Raw genomic sequence first — 18,731 nt, forward strand, 5'->3', positions numbered from 1 at the left:
TTTGCTACTATGTTGCAGGTTTGCAGGCTTCCAGCGCGGTCAGTGGTCGATTCCTTATCAGAAGGTGAAGAGGGAGATGCAGAGGAACTCGGCTGAGCTCATGCATTCGTTATCTAAAGTTTCCCCAGAGACAGAGACCCTAAATAGCCAGAAAAGAGGGTTTGGCTACCTAGGAGAGAGGAAAGGCTACTAACACCTGAAGGAGCCTATCAGCAGGAGTCTCTGACGTCACCTGGTGGCACTGGCCACTCAGAGCAGTCCAGTGTGCCAGCAGCACCTCTGTTTCCAAGATGGCAGAGGTCTGGAGCACACTGGAGGAGCTCTGGACACCTCCCAGGGGAGGTGCAGGTCAGGGGAGTGGTCACTCCCCTTTCCTTTGTCCAGTTTCGCGCCAGAGCAGGGGCTAAGGGGTCCCTGAACCGGTGTAGACTGGCTTATGCAGAATTGGGCACATCTGTGCCCAACAAAGCATTTCCAGAGGCTGGGGGAGGCTACTCCTCCCCTGCCTTCACACCATTTTCCAAAGGGAGAGGGTGTCACACCCTCTCTCAGAGGAAGTTCTTTGTTCTGCCATCCTGGGCCAGGCCTGGCTGGACCCCAGGAGGGCAGATGCCTGTCTGAGGGGTTGGCAGCAGCAGCAGCTGCAGTGAAACCCCAGGAAGGGCAGTTTGGCAGTACCAGGGTCTGTGCTACAGACCACTGGGATCATGGAATTGTACCAACAATGCCAGGATGGCATAGAGGGGGCAATTCCATGATCATAGACATGTTACATGGCCATATTCGGAGTTACCATGGTGAAGCTACATATAGGTAGTGACCTATATGTAGTGCACGCGTGTAATGGTGTCCCCGCACTCACAAAGTTCAGGGAATTGGCTCTGAACAATGTGGGGGCACCTTGGCTAGTGCCAGGGTGCCCTCACACTAAGTAACTTTGCACCTAACCTTTACCAGGTAAAGGTTAGACATATAGGTGACTTATAAGTTACTTAAGTGCAGTGTAAAATGGCTGTGAAATAACGTGGACGTTATTTCACTCAGGCTGCAGTGGCAGGCCTGTGTAAGAATTGTCAGAGCTCCCTATGGGTGGCAAAAGAAATGCTGCAGCCCATAGGGATCTCCTGGAACCCCAATACCCTGGGTACCTCAGTACCATATACTAGGGAATTATAAGGGTGTTCCAGTAAGCCAATGAAAATTGGTAAAAATGGTCACTAGCCTGTTAGTGACAATTTGAAAGTAATGAGAGAGCATAACCACTGAGGTTCTGGTTAGCAGAGCCTCAGTGAGACAGTTAGGCACCACACAGGGAACATATACATGCCCACCTATGAGCACTGGGGCCCTGTGTGACAGGGTCCCAGAGACACATACATATAGGCCACAAACCTATGAGCACTGGGGTCCTGACCAGCAGGATCCCAGTGACACATAACAACCATACTGAAAATATAGTGTTTTCACTATGAGCACTGAGGCCTGGCTATCAGGATCCCAGTGAGACAGTGAAAACAGTGACAAACACCCTGACATACACTCACAAACAGGCCAAAAGTGGGGGTAACAAGGCTAGAAAGAGGCTACCTTCTCACAACCACTTCTAGACTCCTCTTCTCTCTTAAGAACCTGAATAATTGTCAAGGAGAGGGCAAAGCTGATTGAGCCTATGTGCGCTAGAATAGCCGGGTGCTGCAGGGCAGGATCACGTTGAATTGCTGTGTTCTTGAAAGCTGAGGTGCGTATGGGCCAGGAATGAGGTCCATAAGGAGAGCTGTGTGGGAGGCCTGAATGCACAAGAGACCCACCTTCAGAGAAGCTGATGAACCCTTCCTCTACAACCAGAGTGGGCATTGCACCGCTTCCTTGTAGCATGGACACGACCTTCTCATGAGAGCAGTTCCTACAGGAAGAAGAAGAAGAATCCATTAGGGAAAAAGATACTGAGAGAGATAGAAACATAGAAGAAAGCATCAAGAGAGAGGAGAAAGTGTAAGATGGGAGGTATGACACGGAAAGAGAGCAAGGCAGCAAGAGTAAGTAATAAGCAGTAGGTACGCACCTCATGTCAAGACCGTTGAGGAACAAGATCCGATCCCCGGCTTTCAGGCCAGACATTTCTGCTGGGCTGCCTGGTTACATACAGACAAAAAGTATTTAATAGATGCTGTGGAAATAATCCAGTTATATATAGACCATGAATACACAGCTTTTGAAGGTGGCAAGGCATATTAGTTCAAATGGGAGAATTTTATGAGTGGTCTGTACAGGGTCAGCAATGGATGATCCCCATTTAAGCATGCATTTGACTACATACGTGAAAGAGAATGCTGATCCCAGAACATTCTAAACATGGCATCTAAGGAGATGAAGAGGATCTTATGTCCTAGACAGATTTCAGTGTTTTATTTGGTTGCGTTTCGGAGGCCCATCAGGACCATTGTTCATTACTTTTACAACTATTGGAAATGTTTGTATGGGGACATTTATCTGTGCAACAATGCTTGCAGCCCTTTCTGCATGGCAGAACAGAATTAGTTACTACAAATCCTTTCTCCTCTCAGCCACGTCCGGCAGATTGTGCATTCCATGTAGGGTCTCAATTTCGTGCTGTTAATATGTTCCTTGTCTCCCTTCTAAATCCAGTATTCAGTTTAAGAAGAGTTGACAGTTCTACGTGTACAAAGTTGAAATCTCCATCTGATGCCAGGGAAGCTTCCCAGTGTGTAAATGATGTGCCCTCGCTCACTAAAATCTAGCTGCAGAAGAAAGCAAGATGACTATGACCCGGCACGAATAATACTTTGTTTGCTTATTTGGGAACAAAACATTCCACAACATTGATTCTTGCTATGAACCTCCCCGCCTCTTCCAAGGAAAGCATATTCTGATTAAGAGAAAGTCAAAAATCAATAACTTGGGTCAGAAAACCAGTTGTCGGACACTCACGCCCCAACATTACTGTCAATGTCAAAGGCTTTAACTTCCAGCTCAATCGTCTTAGAAAAATGTGGGCCTTGATCTCCCAAGAAGATGGTCAAACAATAGCAGGAGCCCCTTCATCAATGGGTGGCTCGATTGAGGTATTCATATGTTTATTAGTCTGGCAAAAGGAAACTGCAAGTCGTTCAACCTCTGGTTATAAGAGCGACAAAGGGCATTACAAGCAGTGATGCTGAATCCGCAAAGCGACGGGCATTGCACTGTCCTTCTTTGGAGGTATGCATAGTAAGTCTGTGAGTGCTTACCACAGTGATGAGCTCTGCCTATCAAGCCTTATGCCAAACTTTACATCCAGGCTTGCTGTGATGGGTAGGGGACATCCGCGTCCAGATACACTCTCAATTGGAATAACCTGCCAATGTTTCAATGTCTTTTCGCCTTCGGGATGATTCTACAGAGTCCCTAACGGGGTAAAACACCTGATTTTCCGATACATCTTGGCTTCTATGTTTTCTGCTAATAGTGTCCCTGCACAGCGCCTTGAAATGACTGGACGCATTCATGTGTATTCACTTGGATTAACTTTACTGAGTCTTAAAAATCTGCACGATATCAGTACTGACAGCCACCTGGGGCTCTGGCACTTGATGGTGCAGAAGGCTAACCCCAAGAGCCGAAATCCAAAGCCAGCCTGTGTTCACCATCCCTGCATGTGTATCTGTCTTGATGAAAACTGGAGAGTTCCTAAACAGTTGCTGCCAGTGTCATAACCAAACAAGCATTGGCAAAACCAACAGGTCTTGCCTATATATAAGAGCTATTGGCTTTGGCAACGTGTTTTGCCATGCTGTATACCAATGTTGCTGCTGTCCAGCATGGCTTAAAGTTAGTGCCGTGGAGTGTCAGAGTGGAGTGGGGCAGTAGAGTGTCGTAGAGTTGATTTGTTAGAGTGTCGTAGAGTGGAGTTTGGGGAGCACAGTATCAAAGAGTTGTGTAGAGGGGAGTAGAATTCAGTGGCAGAGAGTGTCGTAGAGTGGAGCGGTGTAGAATAGGGTGGAGTGGGTTCCAGTGGATTGAGGTAGTGGGGTGGATTGGATTGGGGTAGAGTGGGGTGGGTTTAGTGGAGTGGGGTGCATTGGATTAGAATGGGGTGGATTGAAATGGGGAGAGGGGGATTGATTGGGGTAGGTTGGAATGGATTGGTGTGGAGTAGATCAGATTGGGGTGGGTGGTTTGATTCTAGTGGGTGGGGTGGGGTGGATTAGATTGGACTGGAGTGGGGTAAACTGGATTGGAGGGGGTGGATTGGATTCGCTGGATTGGAGTGGGGTGGATTGGAGTAGGGTGGATTGGATTGGAGTGGGTGGGCTAGATGGATTGGAATGAAGTGGGGTTTTTGTGTAGCCATTTTAGTTATTGGTCCATGCACGTTAGTTAAACACACTAGGCCGCTGTGCACTTTGACCTAGATATATTTTATTCGGCTTCGCATTGTTATTTTTACAATAACCAGTTTTACAGTCTTGTTCTATTTTCATCTGTCTAACTGTTTTTGCTTAGCCCAGCACTGTGTTCTCAAATAAGACATTCTTGATCACTTTGTGCTTCAGTCAAGGCTACAGTTTGGTACATTGCCAGTGAACGTGGTAGAAGTTTAGTCCCCAACATTCGTAGAAAATACACAGCCTTATGTAGGGACATTTTCTTAGAACATCAGCTGTGTTATTATAAAAACACTTCTTATTCCCATTACACGTTAAGAGGGAGATTCCAGCCAGGGAACCACGACTGTGTGAGAAGTGTGGCACAATGGTTAGAGCGGCAGACCTTGATACAGAGGGACCGGTTCAATTCCCACCTCGGCAGCTCTTGGGCTGAATTCCCTTGGACCAGATAATTCTTGCATCGGTGCCTAATCTAATTAATAGGTCCCACTCTGTAACTCTGGGCAATAGCTTGCTTAATCTCCACAACGGCCCTCGCAGCGCTTTGATGCCTGGCTTCACCCTGGGGCTGTTCAGGAGTGGGCGCCTCACAGGGAAAAGCCAGGAGGGGTTCCACAGCGGTATGCGTACAGCGCCTTGAGACCTAACGGGTGAGTAGTGCGCTATACAAGTGCAATGTTTTTTTTTTACAGTTTGACTGTATGCTGACTGCTGAATGCTTTGCTGCAGATGCTAACGCAGACTTCAGGCCTTTGCACAGGTATGAGGGTTGATGTCCTCCCGGGGGAACCGGAAAGGCAGAATTAGATCTTAACATGCTGTGCTCAGATTATGACTTAGATAGGAAATAGTCCATAAATCCTAGTGACAATATGATAGCGTTAATCTTATGCTTCACTCTCCTCGTCACCATTTTAATATTGTCCTGTTGTGTCGCCCTGGTTACTGCAGCTCATGCTTTGCTATCTAAAATGCAGTTGTTTTATTAAACCAGTCATTAAAACTCATACTGCTTCTTATTGTCCTTTATATATGAGACCGAAGTGTGAATGAGAGAACCGGATGCGACCTGATTGACAACGACTTCCCTGAGAAGCCTAACATGTCATGCGCTCGGCTGCCCAATCATCCCTATCTCCTGGTAGAGATGAGGCACTGCTAGTTAGCCGGAGCAAAACCCGGATTTAGAGCGACAGGTGTCACCCGCAGTGGGTCAGACTCAGTCTCCCACACCGTGGACAATCTTGCTGCTCAAAATCCAGTAGTCTCATTAGAATAATGAGAGCCTACGTGACATGGCGCTGCCAGCGTTTGGTCAGGCTCTAATTTTCGGGTCCTCCGGAGTATCTCTGTCTCATTATATATAATGACACCTCAATGCCGTATGCGGAGACCTCCATGGTGCTGAGGATTTCCACCACAGCTGTGTAGGTAACCCTACCACAACTGGCGGTTTTTCAAGCTTGAACTTTAAAAGGAAACCCCATTTTGGTGTGTCTTCTCTGACCTCAGTGTTACTATCATGGCGAATCCCCAACAGGTACAAATAGCTGTTAATATGAGACAACCTCTAACAGCACACTTACTAGCAAATGGCCTAACGTGACAGGGTGGACTGAACTGTGATGGGATAGGGTGGACTGGACTGGGATAGAGTGGGGTGGATTGGAGTAGAGTGTGATGGATTGGAGTGACTGGCAAAGATTGGAGTGGGGTGCGGTCAGCTGCAGTGGGATGGATTGGACTGGAGTGGGGTAGAGAGGATTGAAGTGGGGTGTGTTTGATTGCACTGGGTGGATTAGATTGGGTGGATTGGAGTTGGTGGATTGGAGTAGGGTGGGGTGGAAGGTTTGGAGTAGGGTGGGATGTATTGTAGTGGATTGGATTGACATGGGGTGGGGTGGATTGGAGTAGGGTGGATTGGAGTGGTGCAGTCTGGGTGGACTGCAGTGCAGTGGACTGAACTGGGATGGGTGGGGTGGATTGCGGCAGAGTGGGTGGATTGATTGGGATGGGGTGGGATGGACTGGAGGGGGTAGATTTGATTGGAGTGTGGTAGGGTGGATTGGAGTGGGGTGGCTTGCATGGAGGCGAGGTGGATTGGCATAGGGTGAATTGGATTTGAGTGGTGTGAACTGGATTGAGTGTGGCGGATTGGATAAGGGTGGGTTTGGGTGGATTGGAATCAGGTGGACTGGATTGGGGTGCATCAGATTGGGGTGGATCTGATTGGGGTGAGGTGAATTGGAGTGGAGTGGATTGAAGTGAAGTGGATTATATTGAGTGCGGTGGAATGGATTGAGTGGGGGGACTGGATTGAGTGGGGTTGGTGGATTGGATTGTGGATTGGACTGAGTTTGGTGGATTGGAATGGTGGGGGAAGATTGGAGTGGACTATGATGGATTGGACTGGAGTGGGTTGGATTAGATTAGTTTGGAGTGGGGTGGATTGGATTGGTGTAGGTTGGATTAATTGGAGAGGGGTGGACTGGATTGAAGTGGGGTAGATTAAGGTGGCTTGGACTGGAGTAGGGCAGATTAATGTGGCCTGGATTGGACTGGAGTGGGGTGGATAAAAGTGGATTGTATTGGAGTGGGATGGGCTGGGGTGGTGTGGGTTGACTGGATGGGAGTGAGGTGGATTGGGTATCAGTGCACTTGATTGTAGTGGGTTGGAGTGGAGTGGGCTCTATTGGAGTAGGGTGTGATGGATTGGAGTGGGGTGAGAAGCAGTGGAGTGGGTGGGATTGCCTGGGGTGGATTGGACTGGAGTGGGATGAATTGGACTGGAGAAGATTGGATTGGGTTACAGTGTACTGGATTGGAGTGGGGTAGATTGGACTGGGCTGATTTGGAGTGGGTAGATTGGATTGGTGTGGGGTGGATTGTGGTGGAATGGAGTGGGGTGATTTGGAATGGAGTGGGGTGGATTGGATTGGAGTGGGGTATATTGTTTTGGATTGGAAAGGGTTGTTTAGGATTGGAGTGGGCCAGGGTGGAATGGAGCAGATTGGAGCGGGCAGGTTGAAATGGATTGGAGTGGGCAGACTAAAGTGGGGTGGATTGGAGTGGGGTGGGGTGGGCTGGAGTGGGACAGATTGTTTTGGATTGGAGTGTGGCAGACTAGAGTGGGGCAGATTGTTTTGAATTGGAGTGGGGCAGATTGTACAAGGGTAGACTGGAGTGGGGTGGATTGAAGTGGAGTGGGGTGGATTGGGTTGTGTGGGGTGGCTTGCATGGGAGTGGTGTGAACTGGATGGGAACAGGATGGATTACAGCGGGGTGAATTGGATTGCGGTGAAGTGGACTGGATTGTGGTGAGGTGGATTGGAGTGGGACGTATTGTTTTGGATTGGAGCGGGCAGATTGGAGTGGGGCGAATTAAAGTGGGACAGATTGTTTTGGATTGGATGGGGCAGATGGTTGGGGCAGATTGTTTTGGATTGGAGTGGGGCGAATTGAAGTGTGGCAGATTAGATTGGGTGGCTTGGGAGGACTGTAGTTGGGTGGGTTTGACTGGGCAGGATTTGTGGAGTGGTTTGGATTGGAGTGGGGTGGATTGGTGAGATCTGGTGGATTGCAGTGGAGCAGATTGTAGTGGAATGGACTGAGGTGTACTGCAGAATTATGTGTTTAATTAAAGCATAATTTCAGCGATTACACATAATAAAGAAACAATGTCGCTTTGCAATATTTACAACAAGATAATCGTCATCTTTTGAAAATAGCTCCCATGAGCAAAAACAAAAGAAAACATAAGTGCAAAGAGAGAAAAGGCGACTTGGCAGCATAAAATAAAGTTAGCTACAAAAAATGAAACTTTACAATTTTGTTTGTCCTATTGGGCACGTTTTTGCCAATCAGAAGCCTTCTGTTTGCAGGGCACTAGAAGTTAAAAAGAACAAAATAGTACCTCAATCACATCGGGAGCAGCGGGCGGCACTGATTAAGTTGATTCAATTAGTGCTTGGTCCCTGCCCCACAGACAGGAATGGAAATGATGATATGCCTGCAGTGACTAATTACGGGGCTGTAAAGAAGAGTGCCATGCAAGCTAACAAACGGTAAGCGACCAGTGGGCTCCAAGCCCTTTACTATACACAACAGAGTCTCGCAAGCAAGACACATGTGCTAGCGCATGCCCTCGTAGACTTGACTGTAAAAAAAGCAATATAGTGTGCCAGCAATTTTGATAAAAGATTTTAAACAATGAATCTACCTGTGAATTGATAAAGATGTGATTTCTGACTTATGCACAACTCTCTTTCTTTTTATATATATATATATATATATATATATATATATATATATATATATATATATATATGTATATATATATATATATATGTATATATATATATATATATATATATATATATATGTATATATATATATATATATATATATATATATATATATATGTATGTATATACACACATATATATTTTAATGTAACTGTGTATTCAAAACACTAGGGATTCAGTTTATAGATGGTTTTATCTCACACAAAAGCCTTGTACCACCTTAAGTATTCTTCTTCAAAAAAGAGAAAAATGCAACTTCTGCATTGTACCCTGTCCACTTCATTGAGAGAGCAGCAGAACTGAGCAGGACATTGGGTCCACGTGGTCACGAACCTTGCCCACTCTACCAGAAAATCTGAGAGTGCGGCCCTAGTTGACACAATGACAATATGGTAACGAGAAGGAACCTTCTGACAACCATCACGAGCCTCATAACAAGTGTAAGTAGTATTGACCACAAGTTTGGCATGAAGAGAGTAAAAGATAGAGGTCTAGGTAACATGATCAAAAGAAACTGCCTAGATGTAAAAACTTGTGTGGGTTAGAGTAAGAGGGGGCTATACGGACAGAGGAGAAGGGGCATATTGGGATCTCCACCACTGAAATGCAAAAAGTTTGAGAAACTCCATTGAGTGTGTTTGGATGAAACATCAGTAATTGTTTATCAATTACTCCTTGGCCGAGGTGGGAGAAAGATATTTATTCTAGGGAAAAGTAAAAGCACATAAAAAACACATAATCCTTTAAAACAAACTGACAGATAGTCATAGAGCCATTCCCAAACGATATCATGAGTTCTACTGCCAGAGAGGTACAATCAAGAACCCCACCCACTTCAAGCAATGTGACTGTAGCTCCATACACCCCTCCCCCGTGATGTAGTTGAGCATCTTACCAGGAAGGACTGCCTCAATCCACACCGGTGCATGACCTCGTAGCGTGAATCCAAAGCTCTTGCTTCCTTTATAAATCCGGACAGTCCTAATTAGAAAGAACAGAAAGACGGAAGAAGAAATTTAGCAAATGAGCAAAGCAAAGATAATGTACTTCTTGAACCCTGCATACAAAGGGCACCACATAGACCATGTGCAACAGGTCAGTACACGGCAGTGTGGAAACAAAACCAAGGCCACGTGTGTTCAAGATCAGTGCACAACAACACAAATGGCATTCTACAGACTGCATGCTCAAGAATCTGCACACAGCATAGGAGCCTAGAGTTGTTTGTAAGGGCTGGACTCAAGAGGGATATCGCTGGCAGCTTCAGTGCTTCGAGTCAATATTGGCAATATTTGGTGACACTAATGATAAAAATATGTGGCATTGATGAGACACATTATGGCCCTCATTCCGACCCTGGCGGTCTAAGACCGCCAAGGCCGCGGGCAACGGAAGCACCGCCAACAGGCTGGCGGTGCTTCCGTGCCCATTCTGGTCAGAAAAGGGGATCCGGCGGTTTCCCGCCGGACCCCCTTCCCGCAAGCCTGTTTCTGGTGGTTTTGACCGCCAGGAACAGGATGGCGGGAACGGGTGTCATGGGGCCCCTGGGGGCCCCTGCACTGCCCATGCCACTGGCATGGGCAGTGCAGGGGCCCCCTAACAGGGCCCCAGCATGATTTTCACTGTCTGCATAGCAGACAGTGAAAATCGCGACGGGTGCAACTGCACCCGTTGCACCCCTGCAACACCGCCGGCTCCATTCGGAGCCGGCCTCTGTGTTGCAGGGCCTTTCCCGCTGGGCCGGCGGGTGCTCCCTTGGCGGGCGCCCGCCACCCCAGCGGGAAAGTCAGAATGGCCTCCGCGGTCTTCTGACCGCGGAGCGGCCATTTGGCGGTTCCACCCAGGCAGGCGGCGTCCGCCGCCCGCCCGGGTCAGAATGACCCCCTATATGCCTTTCAGGGACGTTCAGTAGTATCCATCATATTAGGTGGAAATGATCGCTAATGTACTCTTCCACAGACGATCAGTCTTGGGTTGTGTTGACTAGCAGTACTATTTGACAATCTTGGGCTTAATTTTGCTGCACTCATGAGAATTGTTGTCTAATATTCATTGCTAATATAGAGTACCAGTGTCCAAGTGTTCTGTTATACTGAGGGACATGCTCTGTGGCTCTGATGTACAATGTTCTTTAGCATAAGGATTGACGTAATATTTGATTGCGGTTAAAATTCCAATGATTGTTGCCCCTTAGTTGAAATCACTCTTTTAGGGAGGAACGTTTAGTCCCCAGTATTGACAATTTCTAAAATACAGTCCACTTGAGTGGGGCTCAGCTTGGTGCCTCAATGAATAGTAAAATCAAGTCAGATTTTCAGTATTTTTCCTAGAACAGTCGCAGTGAATATTCCGAAATGAGCCGAGATTTGTATTTGGTGGGTCAATGATGCCAACCCTTGCATTTAAAAAAAAAGATGTTTTATTGCTTTTACAAAGAACAACATACAAAGCCGTATTCTGCAGTATATAGTAAAATAGTGTCGTGAAATGACCCATTGCATCCATCCAATGCATCCAATCCTGAATCAGTGCTAGGCAATAGATACAAACAGGCCAAAGTTATGAATCAGATGCCACATCAGGTGTGCAGATAACATCATGAGTCAATAAGTTTGAACAATGAGGGAGGGGTCCACATATCCTTGGACCTGGATGTACGGGGCTGAAGTGAGGCGTGGAGTTCACTTGTGGTTCCACAGTACTTGAGGTCTCGTAGCCAGTGACTAGTGTTTGGCCTCCTACTGCTACCCCCGTAAGACAGCAATATGTTGCTTAGCTAATAAAAGAGCCATAGCCCAAAACATCTATGTTGTGGAGCGAGAGGCTTGGCAGACCCCAGTAATGCCAGAAGAGGGACGGGGTCCAGCACATCCTCTAACATAGCGGAAAGAAATGTGAATATAGCTTGCCAGTAATCCTGTATAACATGACAGTTCCAAGTTAGGTGAGCGAAATAAGCCTAATCGGCTGTGCATTTAGGGCACTTATGGGAAAGTGCTAGGTCATATTTGGCGAGGGGCAGGGGTGTGGTGTGCGCACGATGTAAAAACTTAAAATGCAGGAGTTTGTGTCGACTACTGAGATCAGCTTAGTCTGCATACAGCAGAATTGCCACACTTTGTCAGAGATGGGGGAGTTTAAATCCCGCTCCCAGGCCCGCGTGATGCAACACGGGGAGTGGTCCCAACTCGGGACTGGTGTGATCAAGATGGGAGACCAGCCTAGTGCTATCCGCTGTCAAGATAACCATAGTGAGGGGGAGAAGTTAGGTGGTTCTCCTGGGAATGTGGACGGTATTTCCCGCAATGTACTGTGCAGATGGAGACTGACATAGTGGTCCATTGAGGCGGACATCGTCAACCTCAAAAAAGGTGTGGAGATCTCGTTTACCATTGGTGAAGTAGTCGCCTATGGTACGAATCTGATGTGTGGAGAGCGCGCGTTGCACCAAGTCTTCCTGCGTCAGTGGAAGCCACGGGTTATTATTGAGGGGGGTGTCTAGCAAGTAGTTGACGCTAAACCCCAGTTATCTTCGAAGTTAACACTTGCATTGATGATTAAGAAGATCAACTGGCCCACATGGCTCATTCTTGAGGGAGTGTGCCCAAGTACTCAATGATGCGCATCTTTTCAAACCCAGCAGCTTGCACTGATATGTCAGAAGTGCATCAATAAGATTTTACTTCGGGTTTTCTTTAAAAAAAAAAAAATCAATGGGGAGTAGTTTCCATAACAATTATCTGTAAAATCAAATTGGTATTACTGATAAACCTTGCCAGAAGTGCCCTAATTCCGCACTATTGGGTTCGACTTTTGCAAAATCGTTTTTAGTGAAACTCAGAGTGGGTAGTTGAAGAAATATTCCTGTTCGCAGAGTTAACTTATTGTCATGCATGCTTCCGGTTCCATCTCACCCAATGTAAGGCAGCCAAAGGCATCTTCCAATCATAGATGTTTGGTGCTGTGCCGGTTTTTGTTTAAGTGGGAGAAGGTGAGGACATTTGGTGTTACAAGAGCATTGAAATCCTGCAGCTCAAAAAACATTTCCCAACACTTTGTACATATCTTTAAGTATTTCCACTTCTCTTTGACTTCTCCTTGGCTGGCTATCTGCTCCATCAGGCTGCTGTATGGAAACTTGGCATTATTTTTAATTGCAATCTGTATTTCATCTCACAAGCTCGAACTGCTATTAGAGAGACACAGAAAGGACCGCATCAGCTGCCATTATGATGGTTGCAACACTAGTAACATTGGATTGAAAGATATGGAAACAGACAAACTGCAATCTGACCAAAATCAAGTGCGTGCCTAATATACCAGCCTAGTCGCAGGCCCAAACACCCTCCATTGTCAGGTTGGAACCTAATGTGTACTTATGTGTGCATGCATGCATTTGTGTACATGTGTATGCATAATGCATCAGAGTGGTGTTTAGCATAAGCCAATCCGAAAGGCAGCAGAGGGCTTCACAGAGTCAAAGGCAAGCATACAGCCAACAAGTGACAGGAGCGGTAACTGGGTTCTGAAGCAGGCATGTACTCTTACTGTGATGAAGTGTTCTTTAAAGTGGCGTGACAACTTTCCTCAATTCATAGCTTTCCTAAATTGGAGTATTGTTGAGGCAGCCCTGATGGATACTGGGATGTTGTTCCAAACCCTGGGTGCATACGTGTAAAAGTCATGCTGTCTTTTATTCTGTTGTACACTTCCTAGTCTCCGAGCCAGTGGTGTCATGGCTGCTGGTTTGGCATGAGCTCTGCGAGATGGTCAGCAGGTCTGCAAGGGAATTCAGGGATGCTGATCATGGTAACTATGTAAATGATGGAGCTGGTTTTAAAGATGTGTGGACCAGCAGGAGCAGCCAGTGGTGATCTATCAGGAACATCATGGGGTCTTCTTGTGCTCTCCATGGTGTCTTCTGTGCACTGCAGCCCGCGGATACAATAAGTCAAGCACTGTATATGTGAAGGATTTCAAGGCGGCCTGCATCTTCATTGTCAGAATCCCATCATCAGGACCGAACGGTCTTCCCATTCCTCCCAGCTGAGATGTACTGACAACGAAGAACAGCGGAGACAGGATCTAGTGTTCATATCTTCGCCAGATAAGTAGATGTTTGAGAGCAGAGCTGAGAGGAATTGGGTTGTAGTACGAAAGCAGCACATAAATGGAACATTTCACACACCATCTCAAAACAGGTACTGATACACCTATAAGGGGAGAGTGCCTGGAGGGTTCAGAAGACCTAAGGTTACCAAACCATCAGGACCTAGACCCACAACCTCCACATGACAAAATCCATCTCCAGGTTGAATGACTCACTTCTAGGGTACTTTGGGTAGTTGCAGGATTAAAGGCCATCTCACCATGTGTGACAAGCCTGGCAGTGCTTTGTGCTGGTGCACTACAGTTCACACTGGGCATCCGCGTCCTGCACTTTTGTATTGTTCTACCTCTCGGTTCCACTGGTACTCTCCCTACCAGATCCTTGTAACTTACATTACAACATTTTAAAAAATTAAACCTTTTGAAAAAATCTGGCGTCATTTCCAAAATTTAAAAACCACTTTGGAAAATCAAAATCTGTTTCTTGAAATGCTCGCTAAATTTGTAGAATCCACTTGAACCTCAACTTCCATTATTAAAATGAGCCTTTGTGTACAAAAATGAATCACAATCTCTGAAATCTAATCTCCATTCAAAATGAATGTATTCCTGGTTGGAGACTTGGCTCCTTCTGCCTTGTCCACCATCTCTTGCAGTTTCTGCCAGTCTCCCACGTTTCCATTGATTCTGGACAGGCTCCTGTTATCTCGTCAGCCGCCTGCTCCCTTCGGAGACGGGTAAGATGTATCAGTCTGCTTAATAATGTTCCACTTAGAAGCACTGGTCCATAAGTAATCTGGTGCACCTCATTTAGTGCGAGGATCTAAATCCCACTGAATGCAAGTCCTTCATTGTGCGAGAGACGTCCATGACCCAGTACCTGGGAACTCTATGTCTCTCTTATTCCTAACCCCTCCTTCCCATGGTTGGTTCCTCCTGCAACAGTTCAATCTCCTTCCGGGTTAAAGGGACACAGAGAGTGAGGGTGCTCATTGGTCCATAGCTTGGTGCCTTGATACAAGACGCGTGCTGGCCTTCTCTCCGAGCTTGCCCTATATGGAAAGCAATCTAAGCTAATGGGGAAGTGAGTCAACGGTGTGAAACTCAGAATGGCTGAGTCAGTTGTTTTTATTTCTCTGAGCTTTGTAAAGCAAGAATGGGTGTCAATTAGGTAATACTACTTTTATGGGAAACTTGGCACATCACACACTTTTGAAAAATGAAACACATTTCAATAAGAAGCCACAATGAAATAACCGGAAAAGTGGCCCTCTTTCACAAGCCTACACAGGGTAAATAACAGGTGTTACTATTACCACATCCACTGGTACTCAGTTTGCTCCTCCTAAGGATGGAAGGCTATGCTACCTTTGTCAGGATTCAAACTCTTTACCAACACATTACAGCAGAGGTTAGCGGTGGATGTTAAACTCCCACAACCATCTTTTGATCACTGTATGCTACTGCTCCCAAACCCCTCCTGCCTATATTTCAGAAGCACTCTATCCTGTTTACCCCACCTGCCTCCTTCTGTGAACTCCACAAGCCATTTTTGCTTTGTACAACTGCACTGTGTTCCTAAATTGAATATAAACTCCTTGAGCTCTGCAAAGCCCACTCTTGTCCCTTGATCCTAGGTCCACCCTATATCAATACTCTGAATAAGAGAGAAAAAAAGAAATAAAACTTAGCGCTTCCAGTATGCACAGGGATAAAGAAAAATTCCAGCCCCACAGGAATAGGTATGGACTTCCTACCAGTCGAGTAATAAGCAGTACTTATAAGCTACTTCAATATGCCACAGTGAGGTAACCCCATGTCATGCAGTGGACCCCCTGCTTTGTGTTGTCTTTCACAATTATAGCCATATAATTTACACACACACACAGAACTGACATACCTGCGCGCCTTTCCAGAGCCCACGTTGCTTGCTATTAGGGAGGTTGTCTTACGCAGTCCTTTCCCCACAAGCGCCTCCTCCTGGCACCCTGGCACAGAGCTGGCCCGCGTGGACACCAGCAGCCGCTCGTGATGGTCCTCACTCCGGCTCCTGCGCAGTCGAGCGGTGCTCTCGCTCTTGGTGCGGCACACCTTGCTGATGAGACCCTGGGACACCACATCATCGAAACGCTGCCGGTGCTTTCTGGGAATGAAAATCCTGAGAAACATAGTGGTGGATTACAGTGAGATTATTGTGCAATGAACCAGTCCGCATCCACCCTACAACGAAGCTGTTATGAGAAGTATGAACACAAGACACCGTTGCAAGCAGTAGTAGTATATGCCAAAGCGAGGGCTGTCGTTGGAGGAATTGCGTAGTGTTCCTCAAGAGCATCTGCTACAATCTACGAGAAGATGACGGCTTTCTCCATTCTTGGCTACTCTGATCATATAACAGAGCCAACTCCATTCCTCTAAAAAATAATTGATTCTTGCAAATCCATGTATAGTCATCACAGGGACAAACAGTAGTTATGTGGTTCAATTCTCATAACTAATGCTGTGGCGCCCTAGCTGTTCGCTACAGATGTTGCTCCCAGCGGCCTCTAGTATCTGGCAGGCAGTAAACAATTCTAATGAGCCCTGAATATATTGGCACTATAGTTTGAAAACGTGTGCTGCTTCCTGTGCAATTTAAAGAAATCCAAACCTTTGTGAAAATCTGACTTCATTTAAAAAATTGCAAAACCACTATGGAAAATCAAGCTGCCTTTCTGGAAATGCACCCCAAATTTGTAGAATCCACTTCAGCTTCAACCTTCTCTTAAAATGAGCCTTCATGTACAAAAATAAACCACAATCTCTGAAATATAATCTCCATTTAAAATGAATATCCACTACAAATTGTATGTCTTCATCCTCACAGCAGCTATACCTTGGAAAATTGACCTCCATTTCTGAAACTCAATCTTCACTTCTGAAAATTGACATCTACTTCTGAAAATCAACTTTCTGAAAGCCAACTTCTGTTTATAAAAAGCAAACTCAAGTACTTATCATCCCCTTCTAAAAATCAATGTTACTTGCAAAAGGAATTTGTACTTTGGGAAGGCATCCTTCGCTGCTCATAACTGAGATTCCAATAATCTACCTCCATTTCTTATCAACATAATCTTTAAAACTCCTCTACTTATAAAAAGTTACCTGGACTTCTGCAAATACATTTTGATAACATAACTCGAGATCAAATGATTTACTCCCCTGGCAGAAGTTCTGTCTAGTGGTCTTGCTGTCCCTCAATGTGATCACAAAGTGCAGGACTAGTTGTGTCAGATAGGATGGGCATCTTCTCCATGTAGAACTTTACTTATCGGTTACAAACCATCACCCTTGGGGTCGGTGAAGCTGCCTCAACACATCTGCCCCCTAAGGATGGGCTCCATATGTCTGATGGGGGCGTATAATGATCATCCAGTTCAAGTAAAGTTGGCACATAGCAATCAACTCTTTGTTCTTGCTCTGGCTTGGTAATCACACTTGGCATTGGATACCAGCCCATGCATTACATTTTATTCTAGCTCTTAAAGGTCGTTTTCATTTAGAACTTTACTTGCCTAGTTTTTTTTTTAATGCTTTAGTAACTGGTTTTAAAGTTCAGACTTGCAGCTGGCATAAGCTTTTGCTTCAAAATCTGTTTAATGCCACTTAGTCCGGCTTCACTGTGAACCAGGCTTCCCAAGCCGGATTTTTGTGGCTTTATTTTTAATCAACTTCGGGCCATATTATAATCAAGTGAAGAAAGTGGACATCCGGTGACCTGCACAAAAACTCCACAATTTAGATGATGTGATTAAACTAGCCAGGAGGCAATACGCCGATATATGAGAGAAATATAATTCGAAATTTAAAAAACTGCAGCAGAGATCACCCTCGGGTGCTGGATTTGGGGGCGCTCACTCCCAGCCACCCCAGTTACTAGCCTCACCTCTCAGATTAGGGAGGGGTTTGGCAGGCCTGCCAGGGTTTTGTGTGGGCACATGCAAAGAGAGGCCAGGATGATGAATGTGGGTAAGGGTGGGTGGAAAGTAACCAACGAGGGGCAGAAGAAGGGGAGATTGAGAGAGCTGGGGGTGCCATGAGCAGGTAGCTCATGATGACATGTAGGGGGTAAAGTTGCCATCCAGGAGAGGGAAGCTCATGCGGTGTGAGGAACAGTGAGTGGAACAGGAGGATGAGGAGTTGGGTCATAACTAGTGACCACCAAGAATTGGATAATGAAATTTGACCAAACAGGGTAGAACAAATGGGAACGTGTAGCCCAAAGTGCAAAGGAGAGGACGGTGTGGTGAGGTGGCTTTTGTGGCCTTGCTTACGTGCGGATATGTAGTTGTTTGAAAGCAGATAGTTGGCGACATTCCTTGCAGTGGCTAAACTCTACGTAGACCGTCATTGGCGGAAACAGTCTACACTGGGTGGACAAAAGGCTGTCCGACATATTGCATGTCCTATCCTGTGAACAAGCGATCTAGGAGATCAACAATCACCTAGACATCTTCAACCACAGACGGGACTACTTCCATCAAGGACTGCACAACTTCGGGGCCTGTGGCACTGCGCCATCAGCCGTATAATATAGCACATTCCTCATTAGTACTGGATGTTGGCTGTTGAGGCTAAAGTTTTTCTGGGACCTCTTTCTTGAACACTTTATCAACCATGTCGTTCTCCATCCGCTCCCTTTTCAGACTGACTGACACAATGATGGCGCAGCCATTGGTACCACATTGAGACTTAAGATCGCCGCCATCTCCAGCTCTTCGCCCCATCCAGTTTTTACTCCCTGAGAAATCTGCTCTGACCCCCCATCAACCACTACCTACTTGGTTTCGACTGTACTCTACCTATGCTTTCTTTTCCATGCACACCTCCACCCGTGATGGTTCTTGACAGGTCCTTTGACTGTCTAGTCCTGGATTATATGTTCTTTTAT

At 46.1% G+C, this 18,731-nt stretch overlaps 1 protein-coding gene across 2 annotated transcripts in view; it reads right to left on the reverse strand.

The window, feature by feature from the left end:
- GRID2IP (Grid2 interacting protein) overlaps positions 1-18,731 on the reverse strand; it is a 262,480-nt gene that overhangs the window by 116,193 nt on the left and 127,556 nt on the right. For both annotated transcript variants that reach the window (XM_069209713.1, XM_069209714.1), the window contains 4 exons: positions 15,702-15,959; positions 9,588-9,673; positions 2,063-2,132; positions 1,809-1,903 (listed from right to left, as the gene is read on the reverse strand). In XM_069209713.1, coding sequence (XP_069065814.1) covers positions 1,809-1,903; positions 2,063-2,132; positions 9,588-9,673; positions 15,702-15,959 — 509 coding nt within the window. The remainder of the gene's footprint in view (positions 1-1,808; positions 1,904-2,062; positions 2,133-9,587; positions 9,674-15,701; positions 15,960-18,731) is intronic.

This window comes from Pleurodeles waltl, chromosome 10 (assembly GCF_031143425.1).
Source record: "Pleurodeles waltl isolate 20211129_DDA chromosome 10, aPleWal1.hap1.20221129, whole genome shotgun sequence".
NCBI classification, from domain to species: domain Eukaryota; kingdom Metazoa; phylum Chordata; class Amphibia; order Caudata; family Salamandridae; genus Pleurodeles; species Pleurodeles waltl.